We start from the raw sequence: 19,627 nt of genomic DNA, 5'->3' as shown, positions 1-19,627 counted from the left end.
CAACTCTGTGTGGGTGGAGGGCTCAGAGGAAAAAAGGTTTACAGAAAACAAGAGAAAGGGAGGGGAGGTGATGAGTGTGTTCAGCAGCAGATATGAATCTGTTCTCAGTGGTTATTAGCACAGAAAACAAACTGCTGACAGCCAATCAGACTTCCTTCCTGCAGCAGACGGGCTGTGTGGGTTTGTGCTCTGCAGCCTCCACACCGTTAGCTGTGGCTTTTCACTTTAATGACACAATGACAGTTTCAACTACCAGCTGTGGTTAAAGAATCTTTCCAGGAAGCACCTGTGTTCTTCATCTGAGAGAGAAACACATTTACATTTATTATTAAACATTACAATCAGTAATTATGTTCAATTGTTTTTTTGCAATTAAATGAAACTAATTATTTTTTTGTGGTGTGTTTAAAATCTTCCATCTTCTCATAAATTTCTCCTCTCTGATAAATAGAACTTTAAAGAAGTTGAACTTTTTGCCTGCAAAATGTTTAAATTGATCCCATGAGAAGATTTTCAACTTCTATAGGAAACAATAATGCTTCCTGTTCTTTCTCATTAATCAGAACCGAACACAAGCCTCACTGAGACAGAGACACAAACCCATGAGATAAACAAGTCATGCTGTTGTTCTGAAGCAGGCGTCCATGTTGGTTCACCTCAAGTCTCATTATTTCACTGAGTTATAGTTGACAAAAAAAGTCTGAACGTCCCAATCAGTTCTAATCCACCATGAGTTCACCTCATTAACCACACTGAGCCACATTTCTCATGGAAATTCTATTCCAGCTTCATTTTTTATCAGTGCAGCAGTCTGTGCTTCATTCACAGGGTTCATAGACGTCACATCCAGGAACTGGAAGCTGCTTAAGCTTCAACTTTATTTACTGACGTCCAACAGTTCCTAATATACGAGCTAAAGTATTTGACTTGCTTTATTAAGACACATAAAAAGCAGTTTATCAAAGCCAGACTCTGGGATTGTGTCGGTTTCTTGTGTTTATTGAGTGTGTTCCAGTGAAAGAAAAGAGCAGCCTGGTGGAGTCTGCATTTATTAGAAAGAAACACAAGAGCAGAAGAAACAGCCTGCTGGAAACTGATGATGATTATTATACAAGTCACAGTTGAAAGTGGAAATAAACTAGACTACTAGAGAATGAAGACGTCATAAGAGCAGATTTCTATGTGAATATATGTGTTTCTATTTCCAGGATGACAATCAAGACGTGAATGAAAAGATACAGATTACAAAGAAGCACATTACAACAACATTTGTGAATACTGATGAAAGTGATGAATGAGATGAACTGATGAGATCTGATGGAGAGAAAAGACCAGCAGAAAACAGTCAGTCAGCATGTGTGGAGTTGGTGGACGGTCCCTTGTTTCTGAGGCTCATCAGCAGAGAGAGTCCACAGCAGTACACCAGACTCTTCACTATCAGCACTGTGTACAGCAGACAGAGCAGCTTCACCCTGCACTGAGACTGGAAGGACACTGACAGACAGACAGACAGACAGACAGATATGAATTAGTGGAAGTGTCAGATTAATCCTGTAAAGTTGTTCTTGTGTCCTCATTGGACATTGGAGCTGTCCATGCAGAGAGGCAGCAGGTGATCTTACAGTGATCTTGGTGCAGAGCTGGCAGGTCTGCTGGCTCTCTCTCTGGAGGACAGGAGGCTGCTGGAGCTGGAAACTCTGAAACAGAAAAAGAGTCAAATGTTTGGAGCTGCAGTGAGAAATGTCAGTCCTCTGCTCCTCTGCTCTTTTTGACAGCGTCTCCACATGAAGCTGAATCACTGCTGAACACAGTCACCAAGCTTTCATTACCTTGTTGGCTTTGGGGCTCTACTGTGGCCTTCACTGTGTCCTCCACTGTGACCTCCACTGTCCCCTCCTCGTACTTGACGGAGCAGTGATATTTATACTTGTCCAGATCATCTCTATCCACCAGACAGATGGAGGCGCTGCGTCCTGACTCTCTGAGCTCCAGCTGCTCTCCCTGAGCAGGGGTCAGCTCCTTCAGAGGGTCGTTCTTCTTCTGTCTTTTCCAGGAGAACTGGACCAGAGGAGGAAACATGGATGAGGCCACACACAGCAGGGAGCTCTTCCCCTCCAGGTGGGCTCTGGATGCTGCTGCTGGGTACACGCTCACCACGGGCTTCACTACCTGCTCATCTGAAGTTTGACAGCACACACACATTCACACAGTTAACAGCAGCTTCCAGCACTGCTCTGCATTCAGTCTGATCCTGGAAACTACATGGACTCTGATCACTAAACTACTCATCAATACAGAACAAAGTTCAACCAGCATTAACCTTTTCAGCAGTCTGAGCTACAGTAGCTCGTCTGTTGGATGGGACCACAAGGGTCAATGATCCTTTGCTGCCCATGACCACCCTGTCTCTGGTTCTTCTCCTTGCTTGGACCACTTTTGATAGATACTGATCACTGCAGACCGGGAAAACCCCACAAGAGCTGCAGTTCTGGAGATGCTCTGACCCAGTCATCTAACCACTTCAACGGTCATAATGTTACGGCTGATCGGTGTACATATACAGTATACATTATAATATATCTTCATGTAAATTTCTGTTTCCAAAATAACTGATGCTATATAAAATCAGTCAGAACAGATCCAGTGGTTGATCAATCATCAGTTGTATAATCAAGCCTGCTCCCAGTAGACCAAACACACGCTGGACAATCACAACACAAACTGGAAAATCCTTAATATATTTGGAACAACTTACGTTTGCATATTATTTACTCTTTCATGAGCAATATACATACATACATACATAAGTAGGATTTCTATTGTATTTCAGTTTCTATTCTTTGTATTTATTTAATGTTTTATTACTTCTTTTTATCTCCTGTGTGCTCTGTCCTTAAACTGTCTACTGCTGCAACGCTGCAAATTCCCCCACGGTGGGATAAATAAAGGATGATCTTATTTTATCTTCATCAAAAGACATTATTTGCTGGTTTTGAATTTGAATCCAACAACACGTTTCAAAGAAGTTGGGACAGAAACATGTCGGCTGTGTTTCATCACGTCGTCTTTTATCAACTCACAGCTTCTGTAGTTCAGAATGGGAAATATTTTACAATCTGATTTAATATAAGATTTTAGATGCTCCTTTATTTTATTTTATTTTATTTTATTATAATTTAAGAAAGGCCTTCCAGAATAAGAGCTCATCTGGATAGCAGCATTTGTTGCTCCAAAACCTCTACATACGTTTCAGCATTGATGGTGCGTTCACAAATGTGTACTATTTTAAATTAAATTAAATTAAATTAAATTAAATTAAATTAATTTAGCTGTCAAAAGCAGCAAATATTTTTAACTTTTGTATTATTTTGAATAAAATTAAATATTTAAATCATTTCCAAATCCCTGAATTGTGTTTTTCAGTTGTACGTTTGTCATTTCACTGATTCCAATATGTATTGAATATTCCACATTTAAGAGCACAGACTTTAATCACTAATAAAACACATCAATATACAAGTTTGTGTCAGTCATGTTCAAATGTTTAAATACTTTATGCTGATGATAGTAATAAAACATTGTTTGAGTCAATTCTGTTTCTTCTAATATCACATTCACTTTGTGTTTTTTTCTTTTTCTATGAATCCATTATCAATTAAAGACACATTTACCATCAGATAAATAATAACTGACAGCCATTAGATCTGACAAGGTTCTAACTTTCAGAAATGATCCAATACAATCGATAGACACTTCCAAACAATCTGAAATAGTTGAACATCAAATATCATCTTGTTTTCAACAACACATGTCACAGAATTACTGAGCTGATCAAATCCTAAATGTTTGGAACGTCACTAATATTTACAGAAATAAAGAAGAACTTTAGTTGTTCAGTCAGATTTCAACATGTTTTCAGAAATGATTGAGCTTTTCTTATGGAACAATGGCTGCAGGATGAATTCTCTACTAATGAGGAAAAAACTAACATGGAAAGGCTGAAGCAGCACAAACTGACTTTAAACACATTTTCAGCTTCTACAATAAAACAACTGAAGGAAAAGAAATGTTTCTTCTTACCTGTTACATACAGTTTAGTTCCAGAGCCAAAGATGGGGTAGTAGCTGCCTCCACACAGTGAAAAAGACTAATACAAAAACCTGTGTGCCGTTGAGAGAGTCAGCTGAGGTGAACGAGTCCAAATGAGGAAGTAGGATCATATTTCAGCTCCATGATGTGTTTCTCTAATGTTCACATCAACATGACTGTCTCTTCTTCTCTTTTCTTTTAGCCACACTAGCAGCATGGCTCTGATGTTAATGTCAGTGGTTGCTCAGTCCACTATTTTAGTAGCGTGATCCCCCGTGAGCCAACTCCACTACAGCGCTCAGCAAGCTCCATGACGTCATCAGAGACAGCTCATCCTGATGACGTTATTCTCACAATGGGAGACTTCAATCAGTGCAAGCTATGGACTGTATTCCCCAAATACTACCAACATGTGGACAGAAAAAAGAAAGAGTAAATAAAATAAAGTAAAATAAAGTAAAAAGATAAATACACATCTTGTGTAGTGGATGTGACTGATTGTCCATGATCGAGAGCACAGTTACATATAGGGTGCATACAGGGCTGCACGCCACCCCCACTTCAGACACACAGACCACATCTCTTCCTGTACCCAGCCTACGGATAAAACCAACAAAACCCGTCACCAAATAGGTTAAACTCTGGAGCACCCTGCAGGACTGTTTTGTTAGGACAGACTGGGATGTGTTTAAAGCTGCAGCCACACTGGAGGACTCTTCTGTTAGCACACAGGACTATGCTGAGTATGTGACAACATCCCTGGATGAGCCCTCAGAGCATGTGCCAACGAGCTGACAGACATTCTCTCCTCCATCTTCAGCTTCTCTCACAGCACCGGCCCCTCAATCTTCAAGACAACAGCGATCGTCCCCCTCCCCATCAACCTGCCTGAATGACTACAGGCCAGTAGCAATCACTTGAATCATCATGAAGTGCTTCCAGAGAGTGGTGCTGGCCCACATTCTGGAGGGAGCCTACAGGAGGGAAGTTGCCAGTCTGATGGCATGGTGTCAGGACAACAACCTCACCCTCAACACGGACAAGATCAGAGAGATGATAGTGGACATGAGGAAGGACAGGAACCCTCATCAGCCAATTTGTATCCACAAGTTGAAGAGGAAAGGGTGAGCAGCTTCAAGTACCTGGGGGTCCACATCACTGAAAACCTCACCTGGACACTGAACACCACCAGGGGTGGAGCAGCAATTTTAAAAGTGAGGGGTTCTAGGGGTAGCACATGAGCACTGCAACCACCTTTGGCCCCTGTTTCAGTCTCCAAAACTAATGCAACGCATTTCTAGATTTTTTTCATGAGGATATGCAAATAATATTACATTCAAAATATACATTATAGCACAACGCTATATAACCCACAATATTTACAATCATATACCATTGTATTAAGCAATTAATTTATGTTTTATTAGGATTTTATTAAGTGTGAGTGACAAGAACACTGCGTTCCCTCCCTCTCCTCTCATGTTCTCCCCTTCTTCTCTCCCTCATCTTTTCCATTCTCTCCTTTGTCCTGACTCCTGGACTTCCCTTCCTCATCCTACATAAAGAACTCAGTGTTAATATTCCTGAACATAGAAGTGTTGAAATATTTTATGTGAACTTCGAAGAAACCTCTACAGCCTTGATTTTGATGAGGAAATATTAATTTTGTCAAGAAGGGGTGGCAGGGGTTGGAGTTCAGACCCAAACGCAGGACTTCAGAGGCAGGAGTAGGCAAAAAGATATTTAATGCAAACAAAAACAAAACTTACAAAAACTAAAGATGCTGCTGATAAGGCAGGAAATCCAAAAAGCAAAACTCAAAAACACAAACAAAACTATGACTTAGCATGGAACTATGGCATGGAACATGAATAAACTATGACGTGAAACGTGGGAAACAAGCAGTATGACGCGACAGGGACAAAGAGGAAGGCAGGGCTATATACACACACGAGGAGCAGGGTGACGAGACACAGGTGAAGCAAATCAAGAAACGAGACAAGGTGAAACCAATAACCTAATCAAAAGGAAAAAAGACATGAGTAACAAAACAGGAAATTCAGAACTTAACAAAATAAAACAGGAAGCAGAAAACCTAAACACTAAACCATGACTATGAAAAAAACAAGACTTAACAAAATACAATAAACAGAAAATCCAAGAAACTAAACCATGACAGAAAACATGACAGAAAACATGACATGGAGCAACACAAAGGAAAACCAGAACTTAACAAAATAAAACAGGAAGCAGAACAGAAAAACTAAACACTAACCATGACTGAAACCATGACGAAAGACATGACAGAAAACGTGACAAATTTCTTTTGTTATTCTTTTATCTGCTTTTTATTATTTCACATATATTTTGTTGTTCTAATCTGTTTTAACTAATCTTTCATCCTAGCCTTTATCGTACTCTATATTATTATTTTATTACTCTTATTATTTAAGATTTTAATAGTTTTATTGCATTTTATTGTCTTCATTTCTATTCTTTTCTAGTTTCTGAGAGCAGTTACAGGGATGAGTTGATGTAGGGGATTTTCTTCATAGAAAGAAGATTTTAAGCTCCAACAAACAGCTTTAAATTACGTAAATGAACACCTACATGGCATTAATGCAAGAATATGTACTACTATAAAATTGAATTAGTGCATTTATGGATTGACAGCTTTCTGTTTCCCTCCTGTCACCTAATTGCATGACAACTGGAGAGGAAAAATAAGTCAAGGGGGGTGAAATCAGCTTGTTGATCCACCATGTGACGCCCATGAACACCACACAGCTGGTTAAGGCCCCGTCCACACGTACCAAAAAGATCTTTTCCCCCTCCGTTTTCCCTGGCATTGTTTCAAGAATATTTGCGTACACACGGATCCGTTTCAACACGACTGAAAACGCTACTTCATATTCCAGGCCTATAGGTGGCGCTGTTTCGGTTTCAGACATTCACCAAAAACGAAGAGGAAGAGGCGGAGCATGCGCATAAAGCTTGAGCGCTGTTTACAAAATGTTGCTTATGTGGTTGTCCATCAGCCTTTTTTGCTCAGCGTGGTGGCACAGGAGCATGATATTTTGCCCTAGTAACCCTAATCTCCAGCAGGAACACGAGCATGTAGTCCGTCTCGCGGGATATAAGAGGTGGAAGGCTGCTCGAGGGGTGTGGCGATGACATCATCGAAGCACACGTATGCGTTTTTCCCCGTCCACACGAAAACTCAAGAGCTGCGAATTTTCCAGACTGTCCTCCTCTACAGAACGACCACAGTTGTCGTTTTTTCTGCACCCAAATTACGACCCAGTGTTACGTTTGGGGGTGACTAGCCGCGCTAGTGCCCTCTAGCGGCAACGTAATAAGCAGGCTCAAAGCTGTTTTAATTCCCGCTCTATAGCTGTTAATACGTCACTTTATTAGTGATGCAGTGCGAAGCACTGCAAACTATTGTTCTTCACTACGTTTTTCTTCTTATTATTAAACTTTTTCCACCGCGATTTTCGAAACTTTTCAACTCAAATACCGTTCGTCGCACACAGACCCAAAATACATCAAAACGTGCGTCTCGATCGGACTCGGTGTGCTTCTATACAGTTCTTTCAAACAAGATTTTTTCGCGACGTAGTTCATTCAACAATGAACTGCTCTGGCATACTTTAACCGAGAGACTTCATTTAAACTTTAAAACGTAGGTACTCTAGCCTTCTCTTCAGAGATTCACTTCACTTATCGACAACTTTTACCGTTTTTAAACTATGAAGCCTCAGAGTTGTGTAGGTTTTTACTCAAATTTCATTGTTTATAATGGGTGTGTATTGCGCGGAATGTTTGTGCTAGAGTGGATGACATCATCAGCTAGAGTGAGGAGGGGAGAAGAAAGTTAGTCAAAAAACTGCACAGAAACTTCTCCTGTGGCCACAAATTTCACACGACAGACATAATTTATACATAGAAACGTAGGAAAATGTGTCTTCTCACTCAAATTCGTCTGCTAAAGCTGTAAGTCTTATAGTTTTGGCGTCAGACACAAAGATGCGCCAGCAACACCCACCCACAGCTCCATAGACTGCCATGTTAAAAAGGCAGGGAAATTTCTGGAGGAAAGCAGAAGTAACCTTTCTTTGAATCGCTTTAAATAGGTCACATTTCTTCATTTTACCCACAAACTGCATATGTAGACGTTCAGGAAAGCCTCAAGATGCCCAAAGTTAAGTCGGTTCAATGATTGGAAATACGGTTTGGCCACAAGTCCTTCCTGTTCGAGGCGATTTTTCAGCATTTTCTCTCTCTTTCCCCGTCTTCCAACTGACATTCTAACAGGAGCAGTTGACCCTGGTAGCCATGACAACCAGACCCCAACCAGCTTACACACGCAGCAGAAGGGGACGAGTGGCGGGAAAAGAGCTCTCAGTGGAAAACATGATCTGCCAAAACATTAAAACCCCCCAAACCATCCCTGTCTCCCTTGGTGCTTTCACACAGCTGCTGGGCCTCTTAGCTATAGCTCTTCTCATTGACTGAATGACAACTTCATGTTTGACCTTTTCCTTTATTTTAAACACAAATTATATCTGGCTGCTTTGCTGAAACTCCTGACACAACATCCCTGACCCGTTTCCTTCATCTTATTAGGTCAGTGAATAGCTTAACTGCTAACAGACGCTAACGACTAGCCGCCCAGTGATTTAGCCGACGACTAGCCTTCCAGCATAGCTCATGTATGTTAGCAAGCTAGCGGATTCGCCGCTAATTCGCCGCCTTGCTAGCGGGTGCTTATCACAGTAATAATGTTGAAGTTTTACAATTTAAAGGGAAGATATTTTTAAATTAAACTGTGTCAAACTGAAAAATATATTATTCCACCACATAAAGTAGGAAACATTTATGGCTTGCAACAACATTAATGACAGTATATATATAATTGGAGTAATTTAATATAATATGATGTTTTTAATTAAATAAATAATGAGCTGTTGAACACTCATAAGAGTTATATTAAGTATGTTACATAACATTATTTGACATGTCTATTTGTCTGCCTATAGTTTTCCTCCAGCTGATCCAGACAGACTGCAGTGACGTCCAACATGAGACAAAGAGCTGGACTCGCAGGACAATTTGAAGGTCTTCACTTCATCGCTGATTCCTTGTTACAGCCTGGATGTGTTAAGTTTAATATTATTGTTTTTCTAACTGTAAGACTGTGCCGTAAACTGTTAAACTATTGCTCAGGTAGGAGTAATGAGTTTTATTGTTAAAATTATTATGATTAACGATCAATTGTTACGATTTGCTCGTTCTTTGTCTGGGGATCCTAGTGAGATCCCTCCCACTCTCTTCCTTATTTGATGCTGGCTTTCAGGTGGAGCTGGGAGGGCTCTGCTGCCTGTACCTGCCCTTCAGTTTGTAGAAGGGCGTAAAGGACGACCCTTCTCAGTGTCTCTCTCTCTCAGCCAGGCCTACTGCATCCTCCTCATCCTGTTTGGTTTGTTGTACCCTGCATGACATCAAACTCACACCCATCCAGTCAGAAGGAACCAGGCCTTAAATGACTATTTGAGTTGTGCTTTTTGTTATAGCTGCTGCTCATGGTAGTAAAGACATGCTACTTAGTAAAGACATTCGCGACGTAAGTCGCGAATACTTTCATACCTGTCTTGACCTGACCATTACTTTTTGTAGTCAAACATGAAATTATTTGCAACGTAAGTCGCAAATATTTTCACCAGGATTATATTATGACTATATGAACAGGTGATCATAGCATCTTAGTATAATTGCATTGTAGCATCTTAGCATCGTAGCAACATAGTATCTTAGCTTTGTAGCATCTTAGTATCATAGCATCTTAGTATCTTAGCATCATAGCATTGTAGTAGCATCTTGGCATAGTAGCATCATCATAGCATCGTAGCATCGTACGATCACAGCAAGATAGCATGATATCGCAGACTGCTGCGGCCACTGCATCACTCTCGCGATTTCCCGCAGGGGAATTGTCTAGTTAAGTTTTAATATTTTTTCATGCTAGAAAGTAACGGTGCAGATCCCCAATATGTGATCAGTTTATCCAAATAACGCCTGGTTGGAAGTTTGCTCCGATGTTTTCGGAGAAGTGAAGCGCCACCTGTGGAACCGGGGGCGGCGGGTCATCTCAGAGACGAACGGCCGGCCTCCTGATGTGATCCGCCGGTCAACCTCCATCGTCATCCCGGGGTAGAAAACGAGCCGATTAGTGTAAAAATACTACCCACATCCTCAAAGTGAATGCTAGTAATGCCATATTACTCAATGCATTCGTTAAACCTGGTGCATTTTGAACTGTATTATTAAAAGAATCTTATGAGGTCGGCAGAAAGCATAGTGACCTAGTTGGACTCATTCGATTCCTGTCTATAGCTGTCTGCTGTGGATTGGCTGTGTTCGGTTTCTGCCGCTCAACCAAGCTACAGCAAAGCTTCATAATATTTTCAAATAAACGACTCAAATGCAGTGTTGTGTGTCATTTGTTAACTTAAAGCAACTATAATCACTGCCGTTACAAGTTCGGCTGTAGTAAATATTTCATGTGTTCAGCAGATAAACCAATCCAAACCCTGCCTACTGAAGCGGGAGAACCAAACTGCAATGCTGTTTGGCGTAAATCTATATTGCGCGGTTCTAAACACATCCTAAATAAACTCTCTTTACTTTTTCTTTACATATATCGACTTAAAGCAATGTCATCGCTAGTTCGGCAATACTAGATATTCGATGTAATCAGTATATATATCTTTTTACAACCCTATTTTAACATATATGTTTGAAAACTGAAAAAACTACAAATATCACGTGACTTGGTATCAAGTTATATGTCGCAGCTCAAGGGATTTGTAGTTTCTACCACGATTAGTGATTTCCTTGAATAGGAGGTTATAAATAATAAAATGAATACATAGCCGGGGGTTTAAGGGTGTGGGAAACACATTTCTTACCAGAATTTAAGCATATAATTGTCAAGTGGGTGAAAAGACACCATTTTGGACAGCGCTCCCACTTTCTGCCTGTATCCACTATAGTCACACAGGCACAAAAGGCAGAGTTCATAAGCTTTCTACATCACTTTGTCCCATGTCTATAGCCCCTTTTGATGCAGAATTACAAGCCTTCAAAAATTCTCAGAAGTCAGGGTTCAAAGGTCAATAGTTCAAAGAAGGAGTCAGTTACAACCCCTAAACAAACATATGTTATTCCCCACGTTGAGACCTTTCCAACAATATCTTTATTATAGTCCTACAACAAAGTATGGATTTTCACATTTCATGAAGACAGCTGTGCACAGGCTTAGATTCAGAGAGCCTTTTGAGGGCTCAGCCCATGATATAAGTATTTTTTTTTAACAATGAGAAAAAATCATGTAAGGTAATCATATCTGACAGATTTACAACTGAATTAGTAATTTATATTGTATCTGCTCATTTGTTTTTGCCAATTAATTCCACCAGACATCTTGAACCTGTGTGTAAACTAACATCACAACAGCTATTTGTCAAGGGACTTTGAGTAAATCAGTTCCACATACCGTTGTTATGATGTCCAATAGGTCATTTCTGACATCTGTGTGTTTCAATGAAAAAACAGCATCTCAACAAAACACTAATGAGGATATGCGACAGGGGGCATTCCTTGATTTCAGAATATTGTAACTTCTATCCTCACCTATAGTGTAACTACTGGTTCACAGCTTATGCCTTTAACAATAAATGTTAATCAAAACTAAATCAATTCTGAGTAATTAACAAGCAATATAAGCACAAAAATTCAGCTGATGGGTAAGAATGTACTTCTCGACGACATGGGCTTGTCTTTTATGCTGGCTAAGCTACTGTAATGGGTGTGATTGGATGAAGTTGTCTGTTAACCCCTCACCCTTTTTAGTGAAAACAAACCTATTCAGGATGCTAATTTATAAACTGTAAACAATAATGAAACTGAATTGAATGGAAATGAACACAGACAGAGACAGGTGGCAGGTATTTTATTTTAAAACATTACCAGACATTAACATTTATCATTCATGTAGCCAGGGTGGTTAGCACTGAAGCCTCACAGCGAGAAGGTCACCGGTTCGAATCCATGGGCCGACTGGTTCCGTTCTGTGTGGAGTTTGCATGTTCTCCCTGTGTCTGCGTGGGTTCTCTCCGGGTACTCCCGCTTCTTCCCGCCGTCCAGAGCCATGCTGGTTAGGTTCATTGGTGATTCTAATTGGTCGTAGGTGTGCACGTGAGTGTGAATGGTTGTCTGTCTCTCTATGTTAGCCCTGCGATAGACTGGCGACCTGTCCAGGGTGTACCCCGCCTCTCGCCCGATGACAGCTGGGATAGGCTCCAGCAGACCCTGCGACCCTTAACAGGAATAAGCGGGTATAGAAGATGAATGAATGAATGAATTCATGTAGCCTGTCTCCTCAAAGATCAAGCAAAACAGATCATAAAGCAGTTATATCAAAGAATATATAATAACTGTCAGTCTCCATAACTGGCATACAACACAGCAACAATAACAAAATCACTATGACACAGTAACAGTCTATTTCAGGATGTTACCTTTGAATGTTGTCTTTTGGCTCCCAGGAGTTTTTCCACTTTGTCCCACTGCAAGACAGACAGATAGACAGCATTAAGTATTACTGTTAAATTGCTTTAAGATTATTGGAAAATGTACAACGACACATTCCTCAGGTATGCAGATATTTTGTAATCATAATACCTGGCTATGTATGCAATAGCCTGTATTTGAATATGACGCGATAAATTAGTGTAGCCAAGTTAGATAAAAAGGTGCATTATGTAACACAGTATGCAAGTAGTACACAATCTAGTATGTACATTGTGTACTACTTCACACTTTCAAATGATCCAATGATCACTCTGAGCAGTTACAAACATTGAACATAAAATACAAAAGCTATATAAAAAATAATGTAGTGGATTAATCCCCGCAATCCGCAATACTCTCCTGTTGGTGTTTTGAGTTGCAGTTACAAAACCCAACTACACAACAAAATATTAGATAAGTGAGCAAACTGGACCAGACAGAATACAGACTTCTAGGGCAGAGTCTGCTGGTTTTGTTTACCCATAGCAACGGTTGCTATGCGTCGCAGGTTGAAAATGAGATCGTAGAGACAAGTAAAAAAAAAAAAAAAAAAAGTACAGAAAAAGTAGTTTTAAGCCTACAGCAAATATGCAGTCCTGTAACTCCAGTAATTATGTCATTTTAATGCGTACTTTTTTTTTTTTTTTTAAAAAAGTCGTGGTAGCGAAGACAATTGTTTAACTTTAACTTTTCAGATCAACTGAGACATCTGTCCTGTTTCGACAAGAACCATATTGTGATAGTTGACATTGATTGACATCGACAATATATCATAATAATATTTAATTTACTTATTTATTTTTATTAAATCTGTGATGTTAAACAACAACTCACTCAAAAATATCGAAAAATAACTTTAAGGGTGGCATGAGTCCGGCCTCACATATGTGGCCCAGAGGTCTAATCTGATATGTGGGCCGAATTCGGCACTCCACAAGTGGCCCACATCTGTCTGCCGGAGTCAAGACAGTGCCGCCTTTGCCGCATCTGGGCCACGTCCGGCTCACATGCCAGTGCCGAGTGAACGCCACCTGTGCCGGCTTCAAGCCAGATCTGGCCCACATGTCTCTGCTATGTGGGAAGGGTTTCTGCCCCACGAAAATGTTCACCGCACCAATGATTGTTCAGCATATGCGCCGCACGGTAGGCTACTGCAAAAAACACATTTGTAACACAAAATCAATCGCCAAAAAACATATTTCCAGCGCAGGCAAACCGCTGGACGGCTAACCCCCTTTCCGTCAAAATACAAAGATGAGGGATTTGCATTCAAATCTATTGGATGACCCTCTACGGCGTCAAGCGACGAAGAGGGGCCCCCCTAGACGTCGGCTTAGGACGTCAGGGCTAAATGACCAAACGGCAGCATGTGACGACAAGGTGTGAGACTGTGTTGGCTTTCTACGGAGAGAGAACTAGTCAGGAACATGTCTGATCTGAATGAGAAACTGATCATCTGTTGTAATGTTGTAGCCTAAAGTTACTGAACGTTGCTAATGTGTGTTAATGCTGTGAAGCTAAGCTAAAGCTAAATGAATTCAGAATGCACATGTTTTACCATGTGGATACTTTTCAATACGAGAAATAACTAAAAGATGTTTGTGTTTAATCATCAAGGACAGGACCAGGACATCTTGGACTTTCTCCTTGTGGGCTCCTAGAAGACCAGGTTACTCCCACTCACTATATATGTTTCCTGGAGCTGACATCCATTGGGTTTCTCCTCATCTTTCTGTCACCTGTTCCCTCATCGTTTCCCCTCACCAGTTCCCACACTCAGCATGCTAAACTGAATGGACAGGGAGAGTGTGAGGACTAAACAACTGCATCATTTTATTTTGCTGTTTGATCAGTGAAGTGGTCACTAAGTTTCAGACTCCAACGCTCACAAGCATCGACTCAGGCCTGCACCGTTTTATTTGAATGGACATTCCTTTTATTTTTTGGTGAATGTGTGTTTAAGTTAAAACATTTTATTTTTATATTTCAAGGAGCATACATTTTCTGATTCTTCTTGATATAGTAAACCACAACAGTGCCCCACAACACACAACACGGCCCCGCCCATAGTACTAGAACACCCAAACTATATTTAACTCCATTTATTAATAGCTACATGGGACAGGTGCTACACTGATGATTGTCTGACTAGCTCCATCATCAGATCAACATTTGAATTTGTCTGATACTTTGATTTATGACCAAATATCTGTTAAACTAACAACATTCTGACTTTCTATCTGTTTGGTTTCTCCCAGAAGTTATTCAGGTTCCTTTTATTCAGTCCATTCTTCTTTTAAACTTGAGAAGAGAGAGCACCTTATACTGTCTACTGAAAATGAATGGGTAAAATAAATAGAATAAATAGGTTCATGGCAGCAATCAGCATTGAGTTAGAGACTGTCCAAGAGTCTGGAATAACCAGGGTGGACAGAAGACAGCAGAGGACTGATGGGGAACGAGGCTGGGGACAGATCTGGATCAGAGGGACTCTGTGGACAGTAAGAAGACATCCTAAGGGCAGATAGGGAGTTTGACAAAGGTAATATATATACTGATACATACTGTGTATGTGATGACAGTAGACAGTACAGCAATGCATGATGTAACCCCACATATCTTACAGCTGAAGGCACAGATGGATGGATGAATGGATGGATGGATGGATGGATGGAGCGTTGCAGGACTTTTGGTGAAACGCTGTGGCAAGAGGTGGTTTTCCATCAGTGATGACAACTTTGCTTCCATCCTCCAATCATCCACCACATCCACAGGATCTAGGGGGCAGCCCAGAGCAGAGCCGGCCATCTTCACCAGTCTGTTCAGTATCTCCTTGTCTGTCTCTGAGAGTTTAATTGTGCTAAAGTTAGACTGGAAATGACTCACTCAGTCGAAGGATCCAGTGGTTAGGAGTGCAGCGAAAGATGGTGGAAGAAGAGTTGGTGTCACTACTTTGAAACTCCCTACTAACATCTTTTAGAGAAGATTGATTAGATTAGGTATCAAATCTATTCCCTTTAGTTTAGGACTTAAAACATCTCCATCTCTCACCATCGCTCCAGAAATTAATTATTTCATACCTTATCATATTTGTTTTATTTGATTACAATCCTATATTCTATTAGTCCCTCATTTATTCATAGTTGTCACTTCATTAAATAAATATTTGTTGACACTTAAAAAGTTGTTTGTGATGTTGTTTTATGGCAGAGAATGAATGGTACAAATTGTAGAAAAGGATTCACTCCTTCAGATATGCAAATTATTTAACTGAGACTGATAAACTGATTTAAACCGTGTTCTTCCTACGATAACAGGAGGTGGTGCCCTAACGAGACATTTAAAAGGTGTAGACTACCCTACACTTTAATGCTGCTGAAGTGTTGTTGTAGAGAAACGCTTGTTTCTTGAGGAAAGGTCCAGAGGTAACCATTAATGTTAGGGTTCATCCTCTGAGAACCGTGAGCATCCACAGGACACTGATGGAAATCTGTCCATCAACATCAGCGTCCTAAGAAGCTGCTGCTAGAAGAACTAAGTCCTGACCTGACATCAGTCCAAGATTTGACTTTGAAAATGGAAGAAAGTGAAATGATGTGGTGAAATCTGCTGGAAGGTGTTAAACAACAAGTGCTGCTGGAAGTGTTTTCATTAAGAGAACATTAACATTGTGAAGCAGGAATGGACTTTATTCCAGCAGTAGCTCAGAGCAGAGGAGCTTCATCTTCATCTGGAACATTTGTCTGAAATCATTTATTCTATTGAACTTTGACTTTTAAAATCTCTTTGTGTTCTTTTGCTCTTTCATTGAATTCTTTTGATTGACTGTATTTCTGCTCTTTGTTCTTCTCTGTCTTGTTTTCATCTTTTTTCTAACTGTTGAAATATCTGCTAACAACATCAATAAACCTGATGTCAAATAAATAGTGAGAGCAGGAAAGAAGAATCTCCCTCAGCTCAGTATGTTTGGGACTCTGTCTGAGATGGAGGTGAAATATGTGAACCTGGGCTGTGGTTTACTGCTCTCTTCCTGTCACAAACACTGTTTGACATCTGTTCATCTGTTGGTTTTTGTTCAGGCTGCTCACATCATTTCTCACTGTGGGGAACAGAGTACCAACAGGAGCAGAAGTAGGTGGCTGAATGATCAACTTGAACATTCTTTATCTCCAACGGCCCGCCGTTCTGTTTATTCACAGATGAGTGATGTCTAAATGTTTCTGTTTCTTTCTTCTGGTACCAGTATACATAAGACCAGCTCTCACACTGGTCAGTTCGTCCACATCTGAAGGAGACTGTTTGACCAACTCTACTGGTCAATGTTAACTGGTCCTGGGTCAGCTCTGCTGCCATGGCAACCAGCGCTGTAGAGACACAGACAGATAGATGAAGGTTAGTGAGACAGTGTTTGTTGAAGGTGGAGTTTGTTGGAAACACTCACCTGAACACAGACAGCACAGAGCAGCAGCTGGGAGGAAAAGCATTTTGTGCAGTGGTGTATCCTCTGGTGAACCTGGGGAGAAGTGGAGCTCTGATGCAGCTGAGGCCCAACAAGGACGAGCTGTGAGATCAGACGAGGCCACGTGGTTTCTAGCAGGTCCTCAAAGCTCCCATCAGCCCCTGCAGCCCACAGATGAGACTGCTGCTGCTGATTGACAGCTCAGATGAAGCTGCTGTGTGCTTTCATGGTCTTGATTTCAATCTGACAGCAGATGAAAAAAATCTGGGTCACATGATGCAGAAAGACTAAAAAACATTCATGTTCCCACAAACACAGTAGGATTATTTCAAATGAAAAGAAATGATTAACGTACAGGAGGAATTTGACAAGTGAAAGCAGAAGATCAAATGTTTGACTTCAACTCCTAAAAGTAGAATCAAAGCTCAGTGACTCTGAGAGATTTTGCTCAGTTAGAAGAGATTTCCTGCTCTGACATGTTTGATAAATCCAGACCTGATCAGCTCTGATCATTTTGTTGCTGCCTGAGGCTGAAATGAAGAAGCAAAGAGAAGCAGCGTCATCCTGTGGTGAGTCACTGGAAGTACAAAGGCATCCAGACACAAATGACACACAATGGTTGAGAAAAACAGCTCTGAGCTCTGGATGCAGAACATCCACCAAGTTCTGGACAAACAGAGTCATTATGGTGTCAGCTGCTTGTTCATTACCACTGGAGCTGTTCACATCTGCAGCTTTAGCATTCAAAGAAAAACTCCAATGATGAGTTTGATCAATGAAAAGAAGAAAGAAAATGAAAATCTCCTCATCCATGAATCATTTCATTCCTCCTTCTTTTCAGACTGGATCTCTCTCTATCTCTACTTTCATGATATTCAGCAGATATGATCAGTATCACTTACTGTACTTGGACACTTTCTTTCCTTTTAATCTTTGCACTTCTGGCTGCTGTCAACACTGTCATGTCAATCACATGAATGTTTCCTTCAATCCAATCTGCTGTCTCCATGTTCTACTGGAGAGAATCAAACAGTCCCTCTGCCGCCCTCTGCTGGTTCAAACAGCACACTGCTTCACTCCAGCCAGTCTGAATCCTACATTCAGTGTTAGAGCGGGAACAAACAGGACTGTCAGTGTTCTGTGTTTGGAGATGGAGCTGTTGGAGTGGATGATGATGCTAACAGGAATAAGACACTTTATATTTCTGCTACAAAACGTTGGTGTCCTGTACATATGAAACACTGCTCTGTAAAAATCTATCAGTGACATTTTTCTGTGTGTTGTGTAGCAGCGTCTTCTTTCTGGTGATGTGGATGTTGGACTTGTTTTACTGTGGATACAGATATTTTTGTACCCGTTTCCTCCAGTGTCTTCACATGGTCCTTTGCTGCTGGGACTGATCTGAACTTCTCGTACTTCTCAGGAGTCACCCACGTTTATATCGTGTGTTAGCAAATGAGTCTGGGAAGGAGTATCAGCAAACAAGGATTTACTAGACTCAATGAACTCTACCAGATCAGAACACTATACATCAGAAAGATGAGCCAAGCAACCTGAGAGATTGTTCAAAATGTCAGAGTTTGACAACTTTCCTTGGGTCAAGGCCACTGACAAACCACAGTCCCTCACTTCAGCACTGGACAGCTCCTCTGAACCCTCTCTACTGCCAGGCTAACACAAGGAGAGGTAACTTCAGCACTGGACAGCTCCTCTGAACCCTCTCTACTGCCAGGCTAACACAAGGAGAGGTAACTTCAGCACTGGACAGCTCCTCTAAACCCTCTCTACTGCCAGGCTAACACAAGAAACCGAAGCCTTTAGCAGAGCGTATAATTAGGACTGTGGGTTTTAAATATTTAAGTTAAACACTAAAAAAATGAACAGTCAACAGACTTGGCACTTTATACTCTGGTTATTCAAATTTAGATTTTTAATGTATGGAAATGCATTGCTGCCAACCAGAAAAAGAAAAACGGATCAGTATCAGTAACGTGATCTTTGATTTGTTTTACTTTTTTTTGGCATCAATTCGTTTCCTTGAAAATGACCGCGTAATGTTATATTCATGATATACTTGTCTGTTTGGTTACTCTTTATTTTGAAAGTAAATACCGGAAGTTTATTTTATGCTGTCAGGCATAGTGTTGCAGTTTGTGTTGCAGTTCCTCCCTGTGACCAGTAGAGGGTAGTAAATGTTTAAAATGTCTTCCTATCAAACGTCAACTCAACATGAAGTAAACTGTCTTTAAAACTGCACTAAGTGTTGGAGTTTTGTTCTAGTGTGAGATAAATTAAAGGATTAACTCATCATATTTTAGGATTATTTTATTTTTATTAATGAAAATAACGAGTTATTACCGTTATTATAATCACATAAACACCACTCGTTTCATTTAAAATGCAGTCCTGCAGTTCCACACTATGACCACGAGATGGCAGTAAAAA

At 40.6% G+C, this 19,627-nt stretch overlaps 1 protein-coding gene across 2 annotated transcripts; it reads right to left on the bottom strand.

Moving 5' to 3' along the window:
* Positions 1 to 1,281: 1,281 nt before the first annotated feature.
* LOC311490019 (uncharacterized protein) lies at positions 1,282 to 4,345 on the bottom strand. Of its 2 annotated transcripts, XM_084547354.1 has the most exons (4): positions 4,081 to 4,345; positions 1,830 to 2,177; positions 1,623 to 1,697; positions 1,282 to 1,494 (listed from the first exon to the last, which is right to left on the bottom strand). In XM_084547354.1, the coding sequence occupies exons 2-4, from the start codon at positions 2,077 to 2,079 to the stop codon at positions 1,346 to 1,348; spliced, it is 474 nt and encodes a 157-aa protein (XP_084403480.1). In that variant the 5' UTR covers positions 2,080 to 2,177; positions 4,081 to 4,345; the 3' UTR covers positions 1,282 to 1,345. The 2 variants fall into 2 exon arrangements, with proteins under 2 accessions (XP_084403480.1, XP_084403479.1); XM_084547353.1 differs by lacking the exon at positions 4,081 to 4,345 and having other exon boundaries at positions 1,830 to 2,333.
* Positions 4,346 to 19,627: the final 15,282 nt, after the last annotated feature.

Source organism: Chelon labrosus, assembly GCF_963514085.1.
Source record: "Chelon labrosus genome assembly, chromosome: 6".
Classification (NCBI taxonomy): Eukaryota; Metazoa; Chordata; class Actinopteri; order Mugiliformes; family Mugilidae; genus Chelon; species Chelon labrosus.
The sequence above is the reverse complement of the archived record's forward strand: the minus strand, read 5'-3'. Positions and strand labels throughout refer to the sequence as shown.